The sequence below is a fragment of the Saccharomyces kudriavzevii genome (assembly GCF_947243775.1).
Source record: "Saccharomyces kudriavzevii IFO 1802 strain IFO1802 genome assembly, chromosome: 15".
Lineage (NCBI taxonomy): Eukaryota > Fungi > Ascomycota > Saccharomycetes > Saccharomycetales > Saccharomycetaceae > Saccharomyces > Saccharomyces kudriavzevii.
Window position 1 is genome coordinate 392,934 of NC_079286.1, and position 24,028 is coordinate 416,961.

At 39.5% G+C, this 24,028-nt stretch overlaps 11 protein-coding genes across 11 annotated transcripts; 3 read left to right on the plus strand and 8 right to left on the minus strand.

Annotated features, from left to right (window-relative positions):
- Positions 1-452: 452 nt before the first annotated feature.
- Positions 453-1,721, plus strand: CUE5 (ubiquitin-binding protein CUE5; the record flags this gene model as incomplete). The annotated part of the gene is made up of 1 exon (XM_056231222.1): positions 453-1,721. The coding sequence occupies one exon, from the start codon at positions 453-455 to the stop codon at positions 1,719-1,721; it is 1,269 nt and encodes a 422-aa protein (XP_056085063.1).
- A 1,196-nt stretch (positions 1,722-2,917) lies between these two features.
- On the plus strand, positions 2,918-4,366 carry WHI2 (Whi2p; the record flags this gene model as incomplete). The annotated part of the gene is made up of 1 exon (XM_056231223.1): positions 2,918-4,366. The coding sequence occupies one exon, from the start codon at positions 2,918-2,920 to the stop codon at positions 4,364-4,366; it is 1,449 nt and encodes a 482-aa protein (XP_056085064.1).
- An 824-nt stretch (positions 4,367-5,190) lies between these two features.
- IRC23 (Irc23p) lies at positions 5,191-5,511 on the plus strand (the record flags this gene model as incomplete). The annotated part of the gene is made up of 1 exon (XM_056231224.1): positions 5,191-5,511. The coding sequence occupies one exon, from the start codon at positions 5,191-5,193 to the stop codon at positions 5,509-5,511; it is 321 nt and encodes a 106-aa protein (XP_056085065.1).
- A 989-nt stretch (positions 5,512-6,500) lies between these two features.
- DBP5 (ATP-dependent RNA helicase DBP5) lies at positions 6,501-7,949 on the minus strand (the record flags this gene model as incomplete). The annotated part of the gene is made up of 1 exon (XM_056231226.1): positions 6,501-7,949. The coding sequence occupies one exon, from the start codon at positions 7,947-7,949 to the stop codon at positions 6,501-6,503; it is 1,449 nt and encodes a 482-aa protein (XP_056085066.1).
- A 505-nt stretch (positions 7,950-8,454) lies between these two features.
- STD1 (Std1p) lies at positions 8,455-9,789 on the minus strand (the record flags this gene model as incomplete). Its single annotated transcript, XM_056231227.1, has 1 exon — positions 8,455-9,789. The coding sequence occupies one exon, from the start codon at positions 9,787-9,789 to the stop codon at positions 8,455-8,457; it is 1,335 nt and encodes a 444-aa protein (XP_056085067.1).
- Positions 9,790-10,702: 913 nt separating this feature from the next.
- Positions 10,703-13,747, minus strand: RAT1 (ssRNA exonuclease RAT1; the record flags this gene model as incomplete). The annotated part of the gene is made up of 1 exon (XM_056231228.1): positions 10,703-13,747. The coding sequence occupies one exon, from the start codon at positions 13,745-13,747 to the stop codon at positions 10,703-10,705; it is 3,045 nt and encodes a 1,014-aa protein (XP_056085068.1).
- A 971-nt stretch (positions 13,748-14,718) lies between these two features.
- RSB1 (phospholipid-translocating ATPase RSB1) lies at positions 14,719-15,783 on the minus strand (the record flags this gene model as incomplete). The annotated part of the gene is made up of 1 exon (XM_056231229.1): positions 14,719-15,783. One exon carries the CDS (start codon positions 15,781-15,783, stop codon positions 14,719-14,721), a length of 1,065 nt encoding a protein of 354 aa, XP_056085069.1.
- A 1,103-nt stretch (positions 15,784-16,886) lies between these two features.
- ETT1 (Ett1p) lies at positions 16,887-18,125 on the minus strand (the record flags this gene model as incomplete). The annotated part of the gene is made up of 1 exon (XM_056231230.1): positions 16,887-18,125. The coding sequence occupies one exon, from the start codon at positions 18,123-18,125 to the stop codon at positions 16,887-16,889; it is 1,239 nt and encodes a 412-aa protein (XP_056085070.1).
- A 696-nt stretch (positions 18,126-18,821) lies between these two features.
- TMC1 (Tmc1p) lies at positions 18,822-19,271 on the minus strand (the record flags this gene model as incomplete). The annotated part of the gene is made up of 1 exon (XM_056231231.1): positions 18,822-19,271. The coding sequence occupies one exon, from the start codon at positions 19,269-19,271 to the stop codon at positions 18,822-18,824; it is 450 nt and encodes a 149-aa protein (XP_056085071.1).
- Positions 19,272-19,893: 622 nt separating this feature from the next.
- On the minus strand, positions 19,894-21,816 carry VHS3 (phosphopantothenoylcysteine decarboxylase complex subunit VHS3; the record flags this gene model as incomplete). Its single annotated transcript, XM_056231232.1, has 1 exon — positions 19,894-21,816. The coding sequence occupies one exon, from the start codon at positions 21,814-21,816 to the stop codon at positions 19,894-19,896; it is 1,923 nt and encodes a 640-aa protein (XP_056085072.1).
- Positions 21,817-22,190: 374 nt separating this feature from the next.
- On the minus strand, positions 22,191-23,615 carry NOB1 (rRNA-binding endoribonuclease; the record flags this gene model as incomplete). The annotated part of the gene is made up of 1 exon (XM_056231233.1): positions 22,191-23,615. One exon carries the CDS (start codon positions 23,613-23,615, stop codon positions 22,191-22,193), a length of 1,425 nt encoding a protein of 474 aa, XP_056085073.1.
- Between the last annotated feature and the right edge of the window lie 413 nt (positions 23,616-24,028).

Consider the following 24,028-nt stretch of genomic DNA (forward strand, 5'->3'; position numbering starts at 1 on the left):
AATGACAGGCAGGTCAGGATATAAGTTTCGTCCTTACCCACCGAGAAGAAGATTTGTCAAAAGCCATATTCATTAGTTCGTCTATTTGTCTCCGTTGTCCACGCTTCCATAGCCATAGAGGAAAAGGCATAGAAAGTTCTATATAACAGAGTATTTAGTATTATATTCCCGGGGATTTGGGAACAAAAGAAAAAAATGAAGAAAATATGTTTAAGACAAATTTGGTATTGGATATTAAAAATGTTGATCGTCCTCTCTTTATATAGTAAGTGGAAAAATTAAAGAACGTATGTCATTACCGACGTCTGGCTGGGATTTTCCTCTCTTCAAATGGATCTTCAGAAATAAGGGCTTGGGGGGAGACAATGCTGAGCTTAGAGGAGTTGAAGTAAAGAGATTCAAAAATAGCTACACGGTAAGACACAACAAAACGGTATTGTCGAATCGAAGTCATGGAAGAAAAAACAGATAATAAGGATACTCATCTACTTGAGAAAAATGATGTTCCACAGCCAATTGATGAAGATAATTCAAAGACAACAGATGTGGACCTGAGTTCGGATGAGAAGAAAGAGAACGATGCTGCTAACAAAAGTGAAGATGCCTCTCAGAACGAAGAAGAAGCGACCAACCCCTTGAAAAATATTGAAGATGAAAAGGCAGCTACTACTAAGGATGTGATGGAGGATGAGGAAGAGCAGCCTCCCTTGCCTGCGAGAAAGAAGCCTGAAGAGAGCCCATCAAAGGAGAATCCAATATTGCAAGATTTGAAGGATGCGTTTCCCAATTTGGATGAAAAATACGTTAAAGCAGTCATCATTGCATCTCAGGGAGCTTTGGATCCCGCTTTCAATGCTCTATTGTTCCTATCGGATCCCGAATCGGGCAAAGACATCGAACTACCAACACAACCTGTGAGGAAGATGTTAGAGACACCGGCTAGAAGGCATCAAACCCAATTGGAACAAGATGAACTATTAGCTCGTCAGTTAGATGAACAGTTCAATAGCTCGCATTCCCGTCGTCGTCGTCGTGACCGTACAGCTAAAAGCGCACACGAACAGCGTCCAAAGGACAGACCGGCAAGGCGTCAGAACCCCCTGTCTCCCAATGAAAGGGGAGAGTATGGCGATAATGCCGAGGAAGAAGAGGATTCGTGGTCTCAATTTGTAGAAAAGGACTTGCCCGAGCTCACCGACAGAGCTGGTCGCTCTTTACAGGACACGGCGAACAAAGTCAGTAGCTGGATAAGTGATGCTTACAGGAAAAACTTCGCTTCAGGTAATGAGCAAAACAACAGCCAGTATGGCCAACAAGATCAACAAGAAGAATGGGAGCCAGAAATTGTGGACTTTTCGCAAAGTGGAAAGAAGACAAGACCACAACAACCTGAGAGAAGGAGATTCAACTCCTTTGGTGCTCAAATCGGGGAGGACTCTTTAGAAAGCCACGGGATTACATTACACAACGAGGGCGGACTTGAGGATGATGAAGATGTCCCACCCCAACTGCCAACAAGAACAAAATCCGGCGAATCAATCGGAAAAGTAGTGGCGGAGACTGCCTATATTGATACTCCCGATACAGAAACCAAGAAAAAATGGCAGCCACTGTCACCGGAGCCACTGGACACTACACCAACTAAAGTGAACGCCGTTTCAAGAAATAAGAAGAATCCGGATGAGGATGAATTCTTAATCAACAGCGACGATGAAATGTGAGCCTAATATCTATGTACGGGAGTGTACGTACCATCATACGGACAAATTCTTATGTATATGTGCGCCTGTCAAGAACTCACTAATTTACAAGAGAAAAAATTTCAGAATTTATTGATAGTTGTTTATCTTCCATTATAACTATTGTTAGCTATTAATTCAGATAATGTAGATAAGATTAAAAACACAAATTCATCATAAAAAAGAAGTAAAAAAAAAGGCTTGAATTGCGCCTATTCAAATGCTTTGATACTTCAAAGTATATGTAGTCGTGCGCTCTCAAGGATTTTCATATGAACTCCAGAGGAGTAATCTACCTTCTTGTATAGTACTTCTGCTCCTTTTTCACTTCAATGAAGGAACGAAATATTGAGCAGATAAAATTTTCGCAATTCATTCTTTTTTATAGTGCAAAGAACGGCAAAAGGCAAGCGTGGAAAAAAAAATGATAGGTTGCAGCAACCGAAAAATAGAGCAAAAAGTGAAGGCGAAAGCCAAATATGGCCTAATGAGAGCGTGGGAATGCCGTTTGATGGGTCAATGCAGGTATGTGCAAGCGCCACCGTAATGGCCAGGAAATAACATCAAACTGGCACGCTGTGTTGTACTTATCAGGAATTTGCGGTTTCGCCATTGCGAGGTGTATGGGTTGTTTCTGCCAAACGACCCGAAGGAGGGCAATTCAAAATAAAAAAGCAAATTTTATCAAGAAGAGAAGATTTTAGTCAGAACGGGCCATATTCAATAGCCAATTTCTTATGTTTCATAGTCACAAGTACAAAGGAAAGTAACAAGACAGCAAGCAGTCTTTTTTGTTGTTTCGAGTTTACGCCATAGGCATAGTGATAGAGTGTGAGAGAGTCTCTAACTCGGCGTCAGTTTAGAGTCATTTTTGCTTCTCCCCCCAAAGGTAATAGAGAGATAAGGATTCAAAAGTGGAAAAAAGTTCTATTAACATTTGAAAGTTTTCTCCCACTAAATAGAAGAAAAGAAAAGGAACAACATTATTTAATATAGTTAATTGAGAAATATTCTGACCGGTAGTGGTTTTGTTGTGTAGTTATTGTTAGTTTTCTCCTTCATTCCGAAAAGAAGATATAACGCAAAAGGAAGCACCACTCCACGCTTAAGCTATCCCTCCTCCCCTCCCCATTAACTGATAAAGATAGAGGTTATTTAAGCTTATACCTAACGGAACGATGGACGATATAATTACTCAAGTTTCTCCAGATAACGCTGAGTCTGCTCCCATTTTACAGGAACAGCAGCAGCAACAAAACTCGCAGTATGAGGGTAACGAAGAGGATTACGGTGATTCACTTATTCATTTGAATATCCAGGAAAACCACTATTTTATCACCAGGGACCAGTTGATGTCTCTTCCTGAATCCTTATTGTTATGTTTGTTCCCCTCAGGCGTTTTTCTGGACCGTTGTGGTCAAGTCATTACCAATTTGACCAGAGAAGACGAAGTGTACATTGTTAATTTTCCTCCTGATTGTTTTGAGTATATCATGGAGATATATACAAAAGCGCATGATGATTTGTATAATCATCCTGTGGAGAAATATTTTGACAGGCCATCAAGTGGTTTTGTTTCCAATGCAAAGGGATTTTTTGGACTGAACAGTAACAATTCGACTTCAGGCAACAATGAACAAGACATCCTACATCAAAAACCCGCTATTATTGTTTTAAGAGAAGATTTGGATTACTATTGCGTGCCTCAGGAAGAATTTCAGTTTGATTCTACCAATGAAGAAAATAATGAAGACTTATTGCGACATTTTATGGCTCAAGTAAAAATGGCTGCTGGCAGTTATTTAACTTCAAAGACATCGATTTTCCAAGGTTTGTATTCTTCGAATAGACTAAAGCAACAACAGCAGGTTGAGAAAGACGATAATTCTTCTTCAAAGGTAAAATCTGCTTCGAAAAAGCTGGGACCCGCTGAACAACACTTGATGGATATGCTATGTTCCTCCGGGTTCACGAAGGAAACTTTTTGGGGTAACAGGACTCAAGAAACTGGAAAAACAGTCATAAGTTCATTATCCCTTTGCCGGTTGGCTAACGAGACCACCGAAGAGTTCAGGCAGAAATTTTACGAGGCAAAGGCCAAGTGGGAGACAGAACACAGATCTCAAGACAACTTCATCACTCCAATACAATCAAATATATCGGTCAACTCTCTATCTGCAAGCAAATCTAACAGTACCCTTTCTACGACGAGGAATTTTGCGGGTGGAAGTGCGACACCCTCTGCCACTCGTGACAAGAGAAAATCAAGGCTGTCGAAACTAGCTGATAACGTGCGTTCTCATTCCTCCTCCAGGCACAGTTCACAAACCAGAAATAAACAGCCAGAGTTGCCCAAATTGTATGACCTAGTACCAAAGCCTAATATCAACGCCAAGCTGCTACTCTTCTGGAGAAAACCCGCCCGTAAGTGTTGGTGGGGTGAAGAAGACATCGACTTAGAAGTGGAGGTGTTTGGCTCTTGGAAAGATAAATCAGAGAAAATTATTGAACTGGTCTTGCCAACAAATGTGGACCCCGAAGCAGAACTACATAAAATCACTGTACCAGTCCGATTACATATCCGCAGAGTTTGGACTTTAGAGTTGAGCGTTATTGGCGTACAGTGAGTGTATACAATAAATTAGAGAAGGAAATAGAAAGAGACAAGAAAACGAAGTGTTCGCGTAGTATGATTCGATTCTTGATATCTATCTTTCTGTTTCTTTTCTGTTACGAAATGATGTATATTTGTATCTCTATTACTAAATTATATGAACTGTCTCAGTAAAAAATGAGGATCGGAAATGCGGTCATACTGCTGATGTTGTCTTTCGTATCTATATACCTTCCTGCAGTTAACGGTCTTTTTATTGTTCCAGCTTCCGTTACCCGCGTGGGATAATATCGTACATGATCTGGAAAATATCACTCAAGAGCAGCATTGATCCGGTATATAACAATAGGATCTTTGTTTTTTTTTTTTTATTTTAGAACCCGCTATATTTAATTAACTCTTTTGATTAATTTTCTTTTCACTCACAGCAGTGATTTTGAACACATATCAGCCATTTAAATCATATTTGCATTATTTAGAATTGGATCTCCTTTTAATTTACAGTTAAAAAGAAACATCTCAAGGGAGGGTGATTTGATTACCTGTTGATGCATAGTAGTCTACTGAAGTTGAACAGCGCCATAAAACTTTTACTTTTTCAGAGTGATTGAGTATTAGACTCATTGGTTAATAAAATTCACAGAAACTTCAAGAAAGTAAGTAATTTTTTTTTTGAGGGCGATGTTAGAGGCCTTCGAAATAGTTTTACTGCTTGTTATTCAATCACTTCAATACATCTGTCGTGCATGCATAGCTTTTCTGCTAATACCATTTTTAGGATTATATGCATTTGATTTCTTTTTATACCTTTACCGGATGACACTATATCTGTCACAGATGTTCAACTACAGGAGGAAATTGGGACTTTCTAAAAGAAATAGTAGGCCACACAACTCAGCTCCGAAAAAGAAGAAGTACAACAATGGGGATTGCAGGGATACTGTGATCGGCCAAATGAGAGATTTGAGGATATTTTTGCTGTCCGCAATTCACAGCAACTCTAAGAGGTTTTTTTCATCAACATTCAGAGCAAAAGCGGGTATCAACACTAATTTTGATATGGATGACGCCGAAACAACATCAGATACATCTAGTTTCACAAATCTGCATTTAACAAGGTCAGCTGAAGAAGGTTATTACATCGCAGGATCGATATAGTAAGATGAAAATACGAAGGACATTATTGTAAATGGATTGCACGGGAGCCATTTAAGTGGTAGTACGCACAGGTGAAATCAGTATGATACATATAGAATCGCAGGACTAGACGCATACTTCTATGCTTATACATATACATATACATATAGCAAATAATGTATAACCATTTGCGATATAGGTCATTTTGTACGCGGAATATTTCCGCAAATTAGGTAGAGACGAGAGGTAAAAATAAGACAGACAAACTTCTTTGACCATATGAACAATACGCCATACGCTGCAACTTGATCCCGTATAAAGAAACGAAAACGAGCCAGGACACAAATTTGAAGAATTAAAAATGAACGGTATGTTTGCTATGCCAGATGCAGGTGCAGGTGCAGCTTCCTCACAACAACCAAAGTCAAGATTTCAAGCTTTTAAAGAATCTCCATTGTACACGATTGTATTAAACGGCACCTTCTTCATTGCTGGAGTGGCATTCATTCAATCTCCACTTATGGATATGTTGGCCCCACAATTATAACTGTATGATTTCTTGTATAATTGAGTTTCCTCACTTACCTGTATATAAATATTGGTACTAGGTTCTAAAACGATTTGGCCAAATGTGTTTATTTTCTATCCCTAAATTATGTAAAGTTAAAGACTTATATAATAGCGAAAAAAGTGAATAAGCTTTATTTTCTCTTTCTTTAATTCAAATATTTCGCGAAATGTCATCATGGTTATGATCATGATCAAGATAATACCTGCAATTCATATCTAAATACAGAGTGTGTCGCAGAAAAGAGAAATGACGTCAAAATCGCGGAAAAGGGTTATAAATATGTTTTCTTTTGTATTATGATACACTAATGTCATATTAAATGTGATTAAGCAATGAATGTGGATTCAGCTTCTATTTATTGATGCTGCAAAAGAATACAGAAAATCTTTTGGAACCAGATTAGACTTTTATGTATTTCACGTTCTTATATATTAGAGATCTAATTCTTTAACACTTTCTTCACTATTTTTTCGACGTCGTCCCAATCATCTGTTGGAACACGAGTCATTTCTATATCACCGAAGTATTTTTGAATTGCGGATAGAATGTTGAAAGAGTTCTTGTCATGTACAAAGGAGATCGCAACACCCTTTCTTCCGAACCTACCAGTCCTACCAATTCTGTGAATGTAAGTGGCTGGGTCGGCCTGCCCGTTGGCAAGCGTGGGAAGATCATAGTTGACTACCATTGAGACTGTAGGAATGTCGATTCCACGAGCAAGAACATTGGTGGTAATAAGAACTTTGGATCTACCCTCTCTGAAGTCGTCTATTAATCTGTCTCTTTCTTGAGTCTGTAAGTCACCATGCAAGATAGAAACTTCATGGCCCTCATTCTTCAATTTACCATATAAGACGTTTGCCGTTTTTTTGGTTGCAACGAAAATAATAGAGGATCCAATGGTCATTAAACCATAAAGCTCAGTCAAAACTTCAAACTTATCGGCTTCGTTTTTGCAGTCCATATATAATTGTTTGATAGCATCAACGTTGACCTCATTCGTTTGTAATTCTAACGTATTAGCATTGGGAACAATCTTCTTTGCGTACTGTCTAACCGCCTCAGCAAAGGTAGCACTGAACAAAACTAGTTGGGCGTCCTTAGGTAAGAATCTTTTAACACGAATACATTGATCACCTAGACCTTGTTGATCCAACATGTTGTCCGCCTCATCTAAAACAAAAATCTTGATTTTCTGTAATTGCACCAGTTTTCTACGCATTAAGTCGAGGACTGTGCCTGGGGTACCAACAATTACTTGGGCATTGATTTGCTTGTTTTTTTCAAAAGAATCTGGGACAATCAATTGGCTGGTTATTTCTGTAAACTTACCCATTTCCTGAATAACATCTAATGTTTGTCTAGCCAGTTCTCTGGATGGGGCTAAACAAATTGCCTGTGGAGATGCGTCTTCTGGGTTTACTCTTGTCAACATCGTTAAGGAAAAGGCGGCAGTCTTACCGGTACCCGATTGAGATTGAGCAATCATGTTCCTAGGTGGGTTATGCAATAATAACGGTAACGCTCTTTCTTGGATCTTGGATGGTTTTTGGAATTTCATCGCATATATACCCTTTAATAGCTCTGGCGCTAATCCTAATTCGTCAAAGGATTTGGCACTATACAATGGGGAATTTGGATCAGCCTGGATATCGGCAAGTTTGACCTTGACCTCATATTCCGAGCTAATCAAGTTACTATCTTTTTCCTTTTCTTTTTCCTCTTCAGTCTTTGGAGCTATTTTTTCTTCAACTTTGGCCAGATCAGCGGTTTTTTCTGGTTGGGTTGCAACTGTCTCTCCCGTTGAAGCTCCGATTGTGCCCTCCTTGTCATTGTCGATCTTCAAAGAAGCTAGTAAATCAGCCGGGTCTTTCTTTGTATTACTCATTTCAGTTCTAAGACGATGTTTACCTTTTTGATTATTTTGGCTGATCACAGGGCATGTGGTGGTGATTATGGCGATCGGTCTTTTTTTAAAGGTAGTGCAAATTTTGCAATATCTTGCTTTATTGAAAAATTCAACTACGGGTAATATTGTTATATCAATAATAGTAACTATAATAGGAATAATTATAGAGTTCATTGCAAACGACTAAAATGTTGGAAGACGCTATTTCGGTCATAAATAACTTAAAGGGTTGTCTTCAAATTCGTTGTTTTCTTTATATCGTTTTTAAACAGAATGCGCATGTGTGTTTTGTTTGGCCATTTTTTTTTTATTGAGCACCTCTAAAACACTATGCTTTAAAGTGTACTAAAATTATTAAAGGTATTACTTAAAGTTGAATGTTCGTTAAAATCTATAAAAATTATGTGTATCAAACACGTTTAAATTAAAATTTTCGTTTGCTTGCTTGATATTCCTAGAAGCTCGGTTTGCGACTTTCCAGGATTTATGACATTCCGTCGGGTTTCCAATCTAGACCTAGTCTTTGATAGACTTGGGTTTGGCATTGTAACCAGATAGCTGCCCTCTCTTCCGAGGTCAGTGACACCTTATTAACGACATTTTTTTGTGTACCAGCACCTAATGTCTTGGCATCATTCTTGTAGTTTTTCAATTGCAAATTCTTCATCAAAGCCTTTTTCAAAAGGTTACCTGAGTTGGAACATTCGTGCGTCTGGAAACCATGGGGTATGAGGCTTGGAGGAGGCATATCGGGCCTTTTCAAGTTTGAATTTAGCAATTTCCATCTCTTGTATTCAGACCGTTTTTGCTTGAAGTCGTATCTGCATTGGGCCTCAACGGCAACGTTCAACAAATAGTTCTCGATTATGTTTCTCCATTCAGGCTTAGATAAGCGCATGATAGGCTCATTGAATCCTGACATTTCCTCATGCCTTTTTCTTGCTGATGCCACCGTATACTTTGCACTTGTTAGCTTGAAATTGCGGTCTAAATTTGCCTCTACGTACAAATCTGAATTAACCAATGTTGCAATTATAAACTCATCGCTGGAACATAGAGGAAGCAGTTGCAATCTGAACTGTGGTAAATTAATGCCAGAGGACACTACAGTTGGTAATCGAGATCCCCATTCAGGCCGCAATTGCTCCACTATCAGCAGAGATCGTATATCATTTAGGTCCCAATCTAGCAACTCACGCTTTGTAAAATTGGGACGTCCGTTGTAGAGAATATTAGCAGGATCACACATAAGCACTTCAGGAGAATACATATCATAAAACGTCTTAGGCAAAGCGTCCTCAAGTGTTATCTCGGTGACGAACTTCGGCGTCTTTATATCAATTGATGAACTGTCTGTGGTGACATGTGTTAGCACAGTGGATGGGTGTGAGAATATACTGGATTCGTACGAAGATGCATGATCCGAAACAAAACTTTGACTGTCTGGAGTGGCTATCTGTTGTATATCCGCACTTTCTGGAAAGGCATTGCTTGCATCCATGGTTTTATTTCCTGCAGATGGAAGTAGTCTTTTTCGAATCTCTATCCTTGCTCTATCTGCATACTCTGGTGGTGTACTAACAAAATTATTGTTACTTCTACCATTCCCCGAATTGGAGTTTAGACTATAATGATTTGGTGTGTTCATCTCTTGACCAAAATGTGAAGGATTGTTGTTGGACCCAAAATAAGAAATGCATTTGCCAGTTTCTGCGTCAGCGCCTGGTTGCACACACTTTGAATTTCCATCATGCCTCTTTGACTTTCTCTTCCCCAGTACTTGGTTCCTCGCTGTTGCTGGAGGTGGTGAAACAAACATCTTTTTTTCCTGCCCGTTTAGTTGCGCAAATCCTTCTGTAATGACGATGATAATGGAAATACGAGATCAATGAAAGCTCCTAATATATTAAATGGGTCCTTTGTGGTATGATACCTCTTGAGGCCTTCCTTGTTATCTATTTGATTCGAAACGTGCAGAGAGTCGGTAACTTAAAAGGAAATTTTCTAAACCATAACTCTGTCTTTTAATAACTCCCAGAATTTTTCCGTTATGGAATAAACAGCTGCTTTCGCTAAAAGATTTTCCGTGTTTCTAGAAAGCAGGAAAAAAATTGATTAAAAAACCCGCGTACGAGAAATATCCTGCTTAAGTCAGTCGGATTTATTAGAAAACCTTATTTCGTTTTTCCACAACCCCCCTCCCCCACGTTACCCGATGGCCTGTTGCAAGATTTTCCAGTGAAGACTTGTATGTTGGCCAAGAAAGGGATTGGTACAACATATCTTGGACTACCCACTCAGCTGTATTCATCCTTGGAAGGATGTAGGGCCATGGTTGCCTTTGAGCTTGCCAACTTAAAAAAAAAAAAAAGAGTGCCGTATTAAAAGCAGTCGCCGTTGCTGCTTCTCTCTTTTTTCCAGAGAAAAGTCATTCTATTTTCCCCTGAATTAAAGGAAAGACAATTTACAGATACATAAGCAAAAATAAAAGTCCGGCCATTCGGTTCAAGATGGACTCGATCTTTTTGAAAGGGAACGTGCATGCAGCACATCAGAATGGGTCCATTTTTCAATCGTGAAGCGCTATTGCTTGCATTTTGTAAACGTAAATATCAATATCTTGGTACACCCTTTATAGTCATATAAACATTAGATAAATATTTGAACACTACATTTATCTTAAAAACGAAAAAAAGGGCGTGGATATAAAAAAATTTCGTGCTAACGCCTGTTTATTTTGAGTTGCCATACCGACTCTGGTTGTTATTCCGGGAGTAGCCGTTGCCGCGATATTGTCCACCATTCCTACTTCCGGAAAGGTCGTTGCCCCTGTAACTGGAATTCTGTCTGTAACCATTGCCGTAACTATTGCCATAATTATTGCTGTAATTACTGTTTCCACCATTGTACCTACTGTTATTAGAACCAGATTGAGTGTTGTAGCTGTTCTTACCATAGCTGTTGACGGGCTGAATGTTGTTTCTATTGAGCTCAGCAAAGTAAAAGAAGGCACGGTAACCGCCAGTCCTTGGTTTGTATTGAGTGACACCTTTAGGTCCGACTGGAACAATATTTTGCTTCAAATCATTTCCAAAGTTCCAACGGCGGGAATAGTTTTGGTTATTATACTTGTACATTATGGAATCAAGTTCATAAGCCGTTAGTACCTGTTCTGACGGAATGAATCCGTTCAATATAATGGATTTATTCCTTGATGGCAATGGAATTAATCTGTATGACATCTTCAAAATTAAACTAGTGGATAAATCTGGTAACGATCCTCCTTTAATTGGACAGGCCATCTTCCCATTCAATTCAAACCCTTCCACATCCTTCGATACAATACCACTTAACCCACTCTTGAAATGTTGAAACTTTATTTCAACAAGGTTGTTATTATCTTTCAAGTACAATTTCTTTGAAAACCTGTCATAATTAGCGTTTCTGTTGCTTATCAGTAAAACAGGCATGCCACGAACATTTCTTGCCCGCTCAGCACTAGATAGTAAAGGATATTGCGCGCGGACGACTGTTAATAATCTGTCTTGGTCGATGAATGGTAGCAGTGCTATGCCTTGCCAGGACATCTTCTTACCATTCATATCTATAGGAAATTCTTCGGGGTAAAAATCAATGATTTCTGACTCAGGTTGAGACATTAAAGATCGAAAAATTTTTGGCAAAGCATGACCAGATGCAGCTGGTAAGACACTCATTAACTGTTCAAAGGGTAAGAACGGAGTACCTTCTTCGAATTTCATTTGCAAGTGAGAGAATCCATGGAAGTCAGTTGCCAGGGGAGCATAATGGTAGGGATAAAACCAATTCCAGGAGGCACAGCCTTGATAATAATACATCAATACCCAAGCTACACCTTCGATATAGCATTTTACCATATCTGTTCTCAGTTGGTCGATATTTTTAGGAGCAATGCGAAACTTCGCTGTATAATATCTTTCATGATAACCAGGTTCAAACAGTTTGACATATTCGTCCGTATCAAAGACCCCGTTCGGGGGGGCTTCGCTGGCGATGGAGGTATTGTAAGCGGATGAATTTCTCGATATTTCTAGAGTCTCGGCGTCTTCTCTATCGTATACATCTGCTGTAATCTCTGCTTTGATTTCTGCATCAAGATCGCCTTCTGAATCAATCTTCTCTGTCTTAATTTTTTTACTATTCTTGGAAATTTCTTCCTCCTCTTCGTTATCCTTCTCAAGATGATGCTTCTTATTTATTAGTTTTTGTTTCATGACTTCGGCAAGATTGAAGTTGGATTTATTAGCCTTAGTGACTGCATCATCTATTTCTTCTTTACTAATATTTTTCATCAGCTCATTGTTTTTGTCACTCTGCTCTTTAACTTTGGCAATTGCTTCTTCGTTTCCTTCATTCGCAAGCATCAGCTCCTTTTTCAATCTCACCATATCACTGGTAGTCAAGTTCCATGAACCTTTTGCCAAGTTACCTTGCGTATCATACATTTGTAATTGTTCTGTAGCCACTACAGGATGTCTATCTTGACCTTTTGACATATTTTTCTGCCCTTTTCTTCTTTCAAAAGCTTCTTTCTTCCTTGCTTCTTGAATGTGTCTTGTTTTGAATATATCCCCTTCACGGGAACCAAGGTGTTGCAACAGTGTTTCGACAGAAGGAAGATTCAAGACACCATCACAAGTCATGTATGTTTTCAACCTCGGTAGGACCACCTTCCAAATATCTAAAAGAATATCAATACTATTTTCCCTGACATCTAAGCACGGTAGATGCGGCAAAAAGTCATTACCGCAGAAAAAGCACATGAAAACCCAATCGTCAATAGCCCTTTCCAAATCAAATGTAAAGGGAAGGCCTGGAACCAATAACTCAGCGGACAGATATTCCCTCAAAACATTTATGTGCAACCACAAGAAAGGCTGTTCGGCGTTTTGCTTTTGAAGGAGCTCTTTTTCTTCTTCAGTCATATTATTTGTATCCTTGAAATTGTTTCTTTTCCGATTATCTTGAGCAAAGACGTCTTCTCTTAAAATCTTAAAATGTGGTTCATGGGTAGCAAGACCTAAAAAAATTAGATCTGCGTCCAAACCGTATATACAATGCGTAGTATTAGGATTGTACTCGGGATCGGCTCTTTGAGACCTAATAAAGTTCATGATTTTATGTTCACCTTCACCAGGGACGGTAGCATCACTGATAATTACCTGTAGATTTTTCCAACCAGGGTCGGTGGCCAGTTTGAAAGCCGTCCAATAACGTAGAGCCGCGGCAAGCTTATCCATGAACGGGGTACCGGGTGTGATTGCATTTGAATCCCAGGTTTTCTTGTTCCTAACAGAATCGTCGATTATCTCACCAACTTCTTCACGTTGTCTCATAATTTCCTCTCTGGCTTCGTTTTCAATTTGAGCATCCCTAGCACTTCTAAATCTACGTGCTCGCTGTTGATTCATTTTAGCACGAGGAGCAACACCATCAACAGCCATAACAAGTACCTTCCGTGGTCTTGCCATATTCAGCACACGATTGGTATATTCGAAAACTGCCAAAAGCATTTCGTCCTCAGTCTCTGGAGGTGGCTTGTTTTCTGGATGCGAACATGGGTGGACAATACCGTTCATATCCAAATATAGATTGTCTAACTCACCATTTGGATTTGGGGCAGAGTAATCCATTGGTAATATGACGCCATCTACAACCTGAGGTTGTTCTTCTAATACCGGAGATATGATTTTGGGATATTTTCGAGACAGCCATCTGAAAAACGATGGGACACCCATAATATTATTAAAATTGTCTTTGACAGTTCTTTGAAGGAGCTTCTCTATTAATTACTACAAAATGCATTATTTTCCAGCACCATTGTCGATGAGGTTTGATTTTTTATTATGATAGTTGAAAAACTTATCCCGTTTTATTGATTACCCGGAGTATTCTACCAAGACGATGAAGTGTTACCTAATGCAAAGCAAGAACTAAATATTAAATAATATTACGAGAGGCCATTTTTTAAAGGTGATATTTTCTGAGAAGCCGATGATATCAGACCTCCTTTCTTAGTCTTACAAGGCACAATGAATTTTTGTGGTGTTCGTAATAAAGAAGCTACGCAAATACATTCACAAGTCAATGCTTTTGAGAGTGAAATAACAAATTTCGTTCGAGATTACTCAGAAATTAGTTTCATGAGTACATGTATCAATGGCTGCTTATTTATCTAGCTCTACCGTTTACATAAATACAGACTACCAGCCTGCTCTTACTTGTATTCCGGTAATTGAATAATCTCCAGTTGAATGAAACCTAGAAAATTGTGGTTCTCTTCTGAGCAGCCCAACATGGCGGTCTGTTTCATATGTAGAATAGATAATTTTTTCTGTCAGAATTATTGGTAGGTTGATTATTTTTTTCAATTAAAATCGTTCCCAGAAAAGGAAGAAAAGTCAAGTCAGCCACCTACGTCAAACTAAGGCAAAAAACAGTAAACGAGGGATATTATACGAAGATACAGATATAGCATAGAAAGTATGTAGGGCCCCGAAGGCTAATTGAGCCATGGAAAGGGAAAAAAAAATCTATATGAACTAAAATTCCACATATTTCGACATCGAAATTATAAGAAAGTGAATGCTGTCCGTTTCCTTTAAAAAGGAGCAAATTGAATTGTATAATTGAAAACATCGAAAAAACAAGACAAATTTGAAGATGCAAATAAACAATTAGATGGACGTTCAGGGAACTTTTGGTATCGCTAAACCTCTCCTTTCTTTTTGGAGGAGAATAAGTTCCCTATTTTAGACATGAATTGTTTAAAAGTGCTGATTGGATACTTCATACTCGCCTGAAACTCCTCTTTTTCAACATCAAACTGCTTTGAGTCGGAAGTGTCCAAAATATCTTCAGTATTGTCCGCATGTGGCAGTGTTTCAGGATCGACATGGCCAGGTGTGATTGGAATCGAAGTATTCCTACCTTTAAATGCATATCCTGGATGGAAAATTGTCAATGTCACTGTAGCAATGGCCATCATCAATGCATCCAGAATTATGAAGTACCATTCGTGTATAATCAAATAGCCGTCCCAACCGACAACTAGTTCCGCCAAACGATAACAGCAACGAGTGAAAATGGTTATGACCGCTACAGTAAGTGCCAGATTGAAATAATGGAAAACCCAACGTTTAGGTTCGAGTCGCAAAAAATGGTATTTTTCCCTGTATAGATAATCAATCTCTGTTTGAGGTATCTTTGAGAGATTTAATGAGATGGATTTAGCATTGATGTGCTCCCATCTTACAGATATATATATGCGGAAAAGGAAATGGCACCATAAAATAAGAAAAATACCCATTGATGCGACTTGAATGGCCAGACCAGCAATGAAAACATGATTACCGGTCGTTGTCGAGGTTCCATCCGTGACCGCTACACCACAAAGACCACCACCCACCGCTTGTACCACTAACGATACGATATCGGAACATATGAAAATAAAAGAATACGCCATTGGAGAGGGCAATAATGAGAACCTGTGACCATATACTTCTATAAGCTTTGCAAGTTGATAATATATGCCACCCATGGTGAACACAGGAGCTATAGTCAAGCAAATCATGTTTAAAAGAAAAGCGTCCATGTTATCAACATTAGAGTGCGACCACGTCCTCCCTATGTAGCCAAGTACTTCCAAAACACCTGTGCATATAAAGGCGACCGAGAACCAGTACTGGCGCATGATTAATTGTACGACATGTATTGCCAGCAGTATTCCCCAAATGACGATCATTGCGACGTTGAAACGGAGGTTCGGTATCATACCACCATAAAGGGAGTTGCTGTCAGCTGCTGCCTCAAGCTGTGGCAGAAGACTACTCCATGTATTATTTGTAGCATTGGACATTGTTAAATTCCTCAACGTCTATAATCAGAAAAGGGCTGGTGAGAAATTTATTATACAACAACCAGCAGTAAATGCTCACGCCCTAAGTATGCTATTTTGAAGGTCCAAATAGCCTGAGTTTATGTAAAGGGTTAACGAACTGTAAGCCTACTGTTGAAAGAAAATCGCTTAGCTTATACAATCTTGAAGAAAAAGTCTCCCTGCTTCTATTAATTCTGGGGTCGGAAAATTAAACCTTATATAATGTTTTGCTCATCTTCTCAACTCTTTTGGGCGAAAATGGAAGAAACACCACAGAAAATAAACAGCGCAAATTAGAATTAGAGCTCCGTGGTACAACCGATTAAAACCACACCTATTCCCTTTTAGAGAGCGAGGTAACGGAAAAAGTTTAAGAGGTTCTCGCCATGTGCGGATAAATTACGGGGCAAGCTTACGTACAGCTAGGGGGCGGCAGCGACAGAACCTCGAAGGCGTGGCCGTGCAAGATTGGGGCCTGACCTAGCACAGGAAGTTCGGTCTATTGGTGGGAATAAGGAGTATCGGAGCTGCTATCAATAGCCGACGCTGCTTTCCTGTGGTCCCTGGCATATTTTTCCTGCTGTACTGCTGCTCTGCGCAAATATACAGGAAAAAGAATACCAAAAGGGCAACCAGATCTTTCCATGGAAGCGAGTCCGAACAAGGTCCGGAAGGGAAATGCAACGGAAAGAGAATGCTTCCACGGATAGGATGGTTGGTGCTATTACTCTAGATTGCCCCCAAAGGAAATTTGTTGATTTGGCTTCTGAACCTGTAGACGCATAACGGGGAGGTTCATGACGAGGCTGAGCACCGCAAACTCAAAAGAAAACCGAAAGTATTGGTTATTGTGATAATTCGGCCGCATTGTTGGCACGCGCCAGAATAAATATAGTTCTTTTTTAACTTTCCTATGGAGGTAGATGAAAAAAAATACGAATAAAAATGTTATGGTGTAAATAGAGATACATTGAAAAAACAAAAAAGCACTATTGCTCTTAGTTTCGTGAGAAATTGTCAAGAATATCTTGGAATTTGCCATGGGAGGCCTTGTTGGCCTTGCTCAAGATTTCTTCGGCAGTTTTGTAAGCTCCTTCTTGTTCAGCGCTTTCGTTGTCAAGTAAGTTACCAAGATCGATGTACGCTTCGGCGACTTGGACCCAGGTGTCTGGATCATCCTCCGATTTTGCTTTTTCCAAATACTGCAAAGCCTTCTTTGTATGTTTCAAAGCGGATTTCTGTGCCTCCATGGCTTCTTTATCACTGGCCTTTTCAGCACTGTCATCGTTGTACTGCACACTTAGGAAAATTCTACCAGGTTTTTCAGCCTTCTTTAAGTATAGTTCACCGATGGTGTTGGCGACGGATGGGTACATTTCCGAATTGGTGTCCATGCCGTCCAACAATTTGCCAAAATGTTCTCTTAACCACTCATAGTTGTCCTCCAATGATTGTTGTAAAGGAAATACGGGATGTTCTGGTTCTAATTTGATATCAACGAGTTCATCATCCTCTTCGTTATCACTATCTATACCTTCTTGCATGGATTGTTCGCGGCCAAAATTCTCAACAATGTCCAATAAATCATTCATCATCTGTAGAACCTCGTACGTTAATTCTGTGTCGTTTTCGTAAATTGAGAAATGCTTCTTACCACATTCAAATTGTTCTACGAGATCGAGTTTTTCATCCTTTGATTTAGAATCGAGAATGGAAATGTGTTCCAACGGAATTCTCTGGAAAATGATCTTCGCCAGAACTAGTTTCAAGAACTGGGAGTCGGGAAAACGTGAAAGGCCCGATTCGACTCTTTCGATAGCACATTTAAAAAATGAAGATACATCTTTTCTTCTCTTTTCTTCAGTGACTTCTTCATCGCCCGCTTTAAAAATAGTCAATTCAGACAGGGCTAACGCATATATACCATGAAAGACATCGTTCAAAGTCTTCTTAATTTCCTCTTTTTCCTCGGAAAGACGTAGTAATCTGTCACACTCGTGGACAATACCGTTCAAAACATATTCGTCGTCCCTGTCGGAATGGAAATACTTGGACCATAAACCTTTCAATTGGGCCAATTCGTCATCCAAGTCAGCGTCATCATCAAGCTCGACGCTCATTTGGCTTCTTAATGGCGTGGATTCTCTGGAAGCTTCATCGTTCTTCTTTTCACCATTCTCCACCTTTCTCCTCTTTTCTCTGTTCTGTTTGCCTAAACCTAAGGGTCTCTTAGCCATTTCTAGATGATTTTGTTTCTTAGTCTATTCGTTCTTTTTCTTCTTCTTCGAGTCTCCTTGTTTAGAAGGTGCCTTCAATTGTTCTATTATTTGAGCAAGCTTACGTTGAAGTTTTTCAATATATGCAACATTCCGAAATGATGAAAAAAGATTATTCTCTCATTTTTTTTTACATCTTCTGGGTCGCAAAACGATATATGCGGAAGAACGATTTTCCGCATATATTTCACGAAAAGGGAAAAAGTAAATGGCAAAGGTGAGTCCGGTTTTGTTTGTTTATATTTGGATAATGTAGACGCTTAAAGATTTATTGTAAACATGAGAAAGGAGCGTTCTTTTTTTCTTCTTCTCGTGAACGGCATGTACAGTGAAAAAGAGGAATGAGAAAGAAAAAGAAATTTCCAAAATTCTTGCGCAAAGGGTTTTGGAGATAAAGCACCACTTCTTGATTATTATTATGATTATTAGTTAGACGTTATATATGAGTAAGTGGTTACAATAAGCGGTCTCTCCTTATGAATCAAGAGAGAAAAACAGAAAGAAAAAAAAGAGACCATCTTTGTAATTTATACATATCGTTTTAGAGAGATGCATCAAAAGCGTTTTTTTCCCTTGTGTAACGTGATGACCGATTAGACGTTACTATGCAGTTCCCAGTGAAATTAGACGTTTGTATGAAATCGTCGTGATACGGTTTTAAATTTGTATCTTTGGAGCCTTGGTTTGTTCTGCTTCTAATTTGTCAGCGTTTCTTTGATGTAGCTGTTCTTTGCAGCTTGTTAAGCCATCACAGGCATGGTTTTCCATTAGTCTGTGTTTCGAACAAAAATGGCCCTTGCAGAAATTACAGTCGCCAATGAATTTTGATGCCGCACTCGAACACGAATCAAAGTAGCAAGCATTCTTCTTCTTCTTTGTTGTTTTCTTTGTTACTCGCCTACTGCTTTGTCCTGTAGATGTGACGCTGGAGTTGCTAGAAGACCTTGAATTCAACGGTATAGCGCCTAGAACACTTCCAGAATCAGACTTCTTTATCTTAGCATGGTACGTGCTCTTATCCTCCATTTCTTGCACCGGATCCTTTGGGGTAACTTGTCTGATTTCATCCTTTCTGGATGGAATTTCCATTTCGTTTATATCAGACATTTTTGGCTTTTAGTTTTTTGGTTTTTGGTTTTGTAATGAAATTTTGTGCTTCACTCAATAGAAGTGAATCAGTAGAGCTAGATTATTGTATATTTGGTAGATAGGGGCTTGATCCTTTTTCCTAAGCTGTATGTAGGATGCGTATCATCAAACATAAAAAGTGTGAGAGCGACTCTGGATGTAAAGCCAAGGACTTCGGTGGCAACTACTTCCCTTTTATATCTTCTTTGCTTCTGGGCCGATGCAGTCTTTGCCACCGCCCCCTTCTTTCTTTTTTTCCCTGACAGGGCCGAAGCTCGCAGAAACAGAAAGGTGAAACGAAGGATAGACTGTGGAGCTTTCGATCTCACCCGCTTTGCGATAAGCTGGTGATATTGAATCGGATTTGAACGACTCCCTTCCCCTGAGAGTCAACATCCGATAGAGTGAATATGATTCTTCTCAGTGTCTTGCACGCACAATAAGCGCTGACCATGCGACATTATAGTTCCCTTTGGTAAATTAGGTAAGGGTTCTCCTTGCCTACTTTCAACGCACTCTCTGTTATCAATGATTAATGCAGATTTATTTTTCTATGAAAGTTTATGTATTTCAACGTTTACGGTAATAAAGCTAGTCCTATTCAAGGTCGTTGTGGAGCCTCTTCATGATTTCCGTTTTCATCGTCATCGTCCTCATCGTCATCGTCATCGTCTTCATCGTCATCTTCTTCGTCATCTTCTTCTTCATCATCCTTGTCATCTGTATTGTTCTTTATGTTGTCGTCCTCGTCATCGTTGTCTTCATCCTCATCCTCTTCTTCTTCATCCTTGCCGGCAGGAATGTCAGGATAACCGCCTAATTTAACCACAATCTTCCCAACGATCTCGTTCGCATCCATCATCCCACTTAGCCCGATATCGCCATTAATGCCCATGACCTTTTCAGAAGGTTTAAATACAGTCACCCACGGCATTTCTTCTTGAATAATTCTAAAATGTTTCTTAGTCATTATGGAATTGAACGTACCGCTACCCATCGAAGGTGCTAGGAATATAGGGAACATCGGATTCCATGCTCTAATTACACTTGTCAAAAGGTTATCGCATAATCCTAGAGCAATCTTAGCCAATGTGTTTGCGGTCAAGGGTGCCACAACCAGTATGTCTGCCCAACGGCGTAGTTCTATATGTAAGACAGGATCCGTCCGTTGCTGCCATACATCCCACTCGTCTTGGTCTGTCCAAAATTGTATATGTGCTGGAAGCTCAGTCTGAGGATGTTGTAATCCAGCGTTCGAAGGGTTGCTGAACGTGCGGCCGCCACTAAGTGATGGAGAAAATCCAGTAGTTGAGGCCTTTTGATTTTCTTCTTCATTTTTCGCATTTATCAACAAAGAAGGCGCTGAGTTCAAATTTGTCTTTGAAATAGTAGATTTGTCGATAGTAGCAAGATTATTGCCATTGACGATATTATTAGTATTAGAATCGATGCTATTGGCATTACTATCGTTATTATTGATTTGTCTTTTATTTTTTCTCATATACTTCATTGCAAAAAATTTGGTTGCCGAGTCTGTTAATATGACCTGTATGCTAATTCTATCCCTTCCATAAATGTCTTCTAGTTTCCTGATCATATGTTTGAGCTTGAAAACAGACAAAGAGCCCGTTGCCCCAAAAAGCACATGCAGCCTACCGTCATCCTGAGGCAACCTCGGATCCATATTGGTCATGATATTTTCCTTTCTTAGGGGATTTGAAACTGCATTTGGAGACATAGCTTCTTCCAAGACCGATTCCAATAAAGTAGGCTCTCCAGTCTTTGTTATGGAGCCCTCCCGCTCAATATTGATTGGATTGAATGTGTTCATTACTATAGAGGGGCGAGGACTAGTGCTGTTAGACCTTGACCTAACCGACGGGGTGTGCAAAGGATCCTCCACGTAAAAATGTGGATGTTCTTTTCTGGGACTATCGGAACTATTGTCTGAGTTCAGAATCGAATCAGCTCCACCGCCAAGGCTCAACTTTTTAGCCAGCAGACTTGATATATTATTCGCTGCATCAGCGTTAGAGAGAATAGATGTTGGGGTCGAAAAGGAGGAACCGGAGGTATCACCATCCTTTAGTACTTTCGTGTTTATGTCCCTTAAACTTCTCCCTTGGTCGTTATTATCCGACGCCATGTGCACGGAAGCTGCCTTCTTTTCACTGGGCTGCTTGGCAACCTTGCTAGGTTGAGTTTGCTCCACATCTGGTCTGGGACTCCCCAGCTTTGAATCACTGAATGTGACGGTAGGTATTCTTTTCAGGCCCGGCTCGGGCGTATTACTTACAACAGCGCCAGATGTTCCACTAGCATTCATAATTGACTTGGTTTGAGATCCAGTAGGACTAGTTGATTTTCTTACCACGGGATTATCGATGTTAGAAACAGATGAAAATGGCACTGAAGTATTTGTATCGGGAGCTGCCAATGGACCTACATTTGTCTGCTCAGTCTCAGATAAAGCATTTGGAGACAGTCCTTTCCTATCATTCTTCAAACCACATTTTTTCGTCATTATGTATTTGCACCAGTTATATGTTTGCTCTTCTCTCTTTATGTTTTCTTACTCAAAACGTAGTGATCTTATGAAATGCTACCTTATTTTGGCAATTTAGTATGAATCCTGACCAAAAAATTCTCAAAACGAACTTCTTCAGAGTGCTGGAACAGCATTCACCTCTTAAGGGGAGTTCATGCTTTGCCGTGAAACATTTTCTTTACCTTTTCGGTCTTTTGGACTCTCCAATCAGAAAGTTTAAAGGGCAAAAAAGCTCACATGACACGTTGTTTCTGAGAGAACGTCATCGAAAACCACGTGAAAAGAGAGATTGAGGAAGAAAGACAACTGCTAACTACGTACACATTACACAAATATCTATGAGGAAAAAACTAGCTTCTTTTTTTGGAACTATTGACGTACCGTCCCTTACCAATGCGAACGTTGTGCTGCTTCAAACCAGTAATTGCAAATGGAGAAATATAATTATCTGCAGAACCGCCACCAATCCAGTTGTTTAGAATTTTCTCATTGTGCCTTCTGGTCCAATCTTCTTGCTTTATCACTTTTTCGTATTCTTTTTGGTCTTCTCTAAGAATTACATTTTCCTGCGGTTTAGAATGTACGTGTCCCTTTTTACCATACCTTTTTTGTGAGTTCTTAGATAGAGGGCTGGCTACGGAGTACCTGTTCCCTCTATTGTTCCATTGGAAGTTGGCCTTTAGGTGGGGTGTAATCTTCCCTGTGCGCGAGTCTACAGAGACAGCACATCTTAATAAGGTGCCCTGTCCACCGCACGAGGCGCAGAAATGTTTTGGTCTGCCGTCCTTTGGTAGGGGGAATATTTTAAAGCAAGCGTGACACCTTAGCATGTAATTGCGGATTCGCTTGATCTTTAGACCTGACATAAAATTCATCAGATTTAGATTCATCTGCAAAGCTACATTCTGGACTGCAAAATCACCGGTGGCCAATGCTACTTGGTTATCTGGACGGTTCAATGCAACATGGCGATCCTCTTCGGATGCCTCCACACCCAAGGAACCGGTGGTATCCTCACCACTATCCTTAATTATTGCCTCTGTTAAGTTGTCAGGGGTGATCCAATCACCGTCATCATCAGCATCTTGAAATTCTTCATTCAAATCAGAAGGTTCCTTTATCTCTTCATTGTTAGATGATTGCACTTTCATTTCGACCTCTTCGTTGTGCTCTTCAGTTTCGGCCACTTCAAGGGGCTCTTCTATCTTACTATTTTGCTCGAAATGTACATTGCCATTACTTTCAGCTAACAATGACGTAACAGCTTCTCTTGCTTCTCTTTTAGCCTTTTGCTTCTTCCCACCTCTTCTCTTATTCTTTTTCTTTGGAATGAGCTCAGTGATTATTACCTTTTTGTTGCTCTCAATGGGCTTTTCTTTGCCCTTTATTTCTTGGTCAGTTGTGAGCTCCTCCAGGGCATCGCCAGGTTTTTTCCTCAGTCTCCAATCACCCTCATTTGATTTTACTTCTAATTCGTATGTTAGGGCAAGGATATGCAAATCGTTGGCGCTCAGTACAGAGTAGTCACCAGTTAATTTAGCGAATGTACTTACTCTTGCTATCGAAGTTTCACCTGGGTGCACTAGCTTTAGTGTTCCGAGACTTTGCCAAATCTCAAGATTTTTCCTTGCTTGTGCATCTTTGATTTCTTGAAACACTGTGGGGGTAGTGTAGAAAGTCTCAGCATAATTTTGATAATGTGTATATGATTGCGTAATCAATGGGGTGGCATCTAACACCAAAGCTTTTACATGAGCTGTCTGGTTTTCAGTCATACTTCACTGCTATCCTGGAATACTAAATTATAGTCACTGCTGGGAATTATATTGGCAACAGAGCTATTCATGCACTACCAAATGGTTACCTGTTGTATTAATGCTCTTTCATGTAGGCATCGTTACTTTAGATGAAAAATTTGCAAAGGCAAACAAAGCTCATCGAAAAACTTTGACATCTCATTATGTAATGTTCGGGTTTTTTTTGATGCGAAATTTAACTTCTTAAAATTGATTTACAAACAGGCGTACGTTCATATATTCTTTTGAAACTGTAACTATAGTGTATAACATGGCTATTGTACTTACAAACTCACTCTTAAACATATTAAAGCAATCTGGAGAACCTTTCGAAGATGGTTAATATATTGATATATATCACTAAATACGAAAGGGTTTATGAATATTTTAAG